Raw genomic sequence first — 2,331 nt, 5'->3', positions numbered from 1 at the left:
GGTTGGTGCAGCCCGACACAGCTCTAGCGGCTCATCTGAGGTTTTTGTGTCTTGTTTCAGTGAAAACAAAACTATTCAAGATTATGTTAATGAGCAAGACAACTTGCGACGTCAGCTCCAGATGTTGCAGTAAGTATTGCTGGAATGCCGAGAATATTTACGCCTCCCCCGCCCCCTCCTCCGTCTCCTGCCTCTTTTATACTTTTCAGTGAGAACAAAACCGTGGAAGATTATGTAAATGAACAGGACAACCTACGTCGTCAACTGCAGATGTTACAGTGAGTATCGGAGAAACGAGAGCAAAGAAAGAAGGTGGAGACATTCCTCAGCTAAATTCTTTTTCCATCCTATAATTTTGAGGCAGCGTGGTGGAATCAGGCCCTCGTCAATTTTTGGGCATATTGAGTTATTGGTATCATCTTAAAGCTTGTTCATTTGTCTTGCTTTCTATTAAAAAATTACTCATCCATCTTTAATAGCAGTAGAGATATTTTGGATTGAAGGAAATGGGGGTCACCTGATTTAAGAGGTAAAATTAGCGAGAAAATGGCTGCCAAAATTTGGTAAATTCCAAAGATGGAGAGTCCATGGAAACTAAATTTTTTTAATTTGTTGTGCCTTTAATCAACGTTTTCGGTGTAATCCTCAAAGGAATGTGTTTGTAATTGGACATCGAAGGTGTTGAACCAAAAAATAAAAATTTGATAAAAATTGCTAAGCAGGGAGAAAACTGCTGTTTTCTTCGATTTAATTATTTTGACGAGAGCCTGATTCCACCACACTGCCTCACAATTTCTCCTTGACTTTCCTTTCCGCTGCCTAACCAATGTTTTGCGATCGCAAACTTATTATTTTTCAAGTGACTCGAAGAAGTCTTATATTTAGATGTTTACTGTGGTAAGGATCACATGAAAATGTGTATATTTTTCTGTCAATAACTAGGGCAGCCTCAATAGCTCAATGTGTGTGTGTGTTGGTGAGGCTTATGTTGGTATTGATTTAAGACTAGCTTAGGCTTCAAACGAATGCATTCGTCATAATATCGAGTAGGAGGTTCGGATGTTTTAATATAAATGGATTTTTTTTTCAAGATCAGATATAGATCCTGTATCTTTCTTTAGCAACATTTTATTGGGGCTTCTCTGTGGTTTCTATTGATTTACCAAGGCTACATCTTGTAGAAACATAGAAATGCTGATGAAATGAAAATCTTAGAGTACAAAATATGAGGCCAGCCATTGTATGAATTTCTCTGGTATGCCAATAATATGACTCACAAAATAGGCCTACATAATATTATTTGGAAGAACAAACTGGACAAAGGGCAAGAGGAACACTTGATGTCCCTGAAGAAAAGACTCGAAGAAATCCACACGGAGAACCGCATGCTCAAGTCGGAGCTGACAGACGCACAGACCAGCCTGGCGCTGGTCAAAAGTCAGATGACCTCTGTGAAACAACAGCTGGACGAGAAGACGTACGAGCTGGAAGTGTGAGTAGCTTGTTCTTTAATTGTTGAAATATCCTGAAAGGTCAGCAAAAGGGTCTGTGATTCACAAATATATAGACTACCTTTTAAAAAATGATGTCCGCGCAAAATACATTTCATTGCCATCGTTTGATTTAAGTTACAATGTATCCCCAATTGGTCATCAATAAGGTCTGTGATTTTTTAAATGTATAGGCTACCCTCAAAAGTGATGTCATGCAAATTGAATTCCATCATCTTCATTAAAGTTTAATCTTATTGGCATCGTTAAATCTCATGGTTGACGTTTCCTGAAAGGTCAGCAATAGGGTCTGCGATTGTTAAATGTATAGGCTACCCTAAAAAATGATGTCATACAAGGTGAATTTTAAGGTCATCATTAAATTCATCGTCGATTTACCCTGAAAGGTCTGCAATAGGGTTTATGATCGTTAAGTGCATATGGTACCCTCATAGATTTATGTCTTTCAAGTTACAACATACATTGGTCACTTTTAAGGACAAGCGGGCTAACCCAGATTTCGGGGTTTTCCCAAAAATCTTGATCTACACCAAAAGTGGGCATTGCTCTACCTATAAGAGAAATCTGGTTTTATTGATGTGTATATTTGTTTGGTAATAGAAAAAAAAAACTCTCCTTGTCTTTTAAAGAAACAGAACAAGGGGCAAAAACTTTACCTTCGATTTTCTCAAAACAGCATTTTTCGGGATAGCCCCTTTGTGCTGAAAAAAAAGCGACCAATGACCAAGAGTTCAACAACAAATTCCATCAAGGGTTCCCACCATCCAAAAACACTCACAGCAGGATTTGTTGATGGTGGGGCGTGGGGGGGGGGGGGGGG

The 2,331-nt window shown here is 38.8% G+C and overlaps 1 protein-coding gene across 1 annotated transcript in view; it reads left to right on the top strand.

Annotated features, from left to right (window-relative positions):
- Positions 1-1,311: 1,311 nt before the first annotated feature.
- The window catches only part of LOC101848419 (ras and EF-hand domain-containing protein), a gene marked incomplete in the record, with an annotated part of 37,827 nt that continues 36,807 nt past the window's right edge, over positions 1,312-2,331 (top strand). Inside the window, 1 exon segment of the mRNA XM_013079353.2 lies at positions 1,312-1,484. Coding sequence (XP_012934807.2) covers positions 1,341-1,484 — 144 coding nt within the window.

This window comes from Aplysia californica, unplaced genomic scaffold, assembly GCF_000002075.1.
Source record: "Aplysia californica isolate F4 #8 unplaced genomic scaffold, AplCal3.0 scaffold00049, whole genome shotgun sequence".
Lineage (NCBI taxonomy): Eukaryota > Metazoa > Mollusca > Gastropoda > Aplysiida > Aplysiidae > Aplysia > Aplysia californica.
The sequence above is the reverse complement of the archived record's forward strand: the minus strand, read 5'-3'. Positions and strand labels throughout refer to the sequence as shown.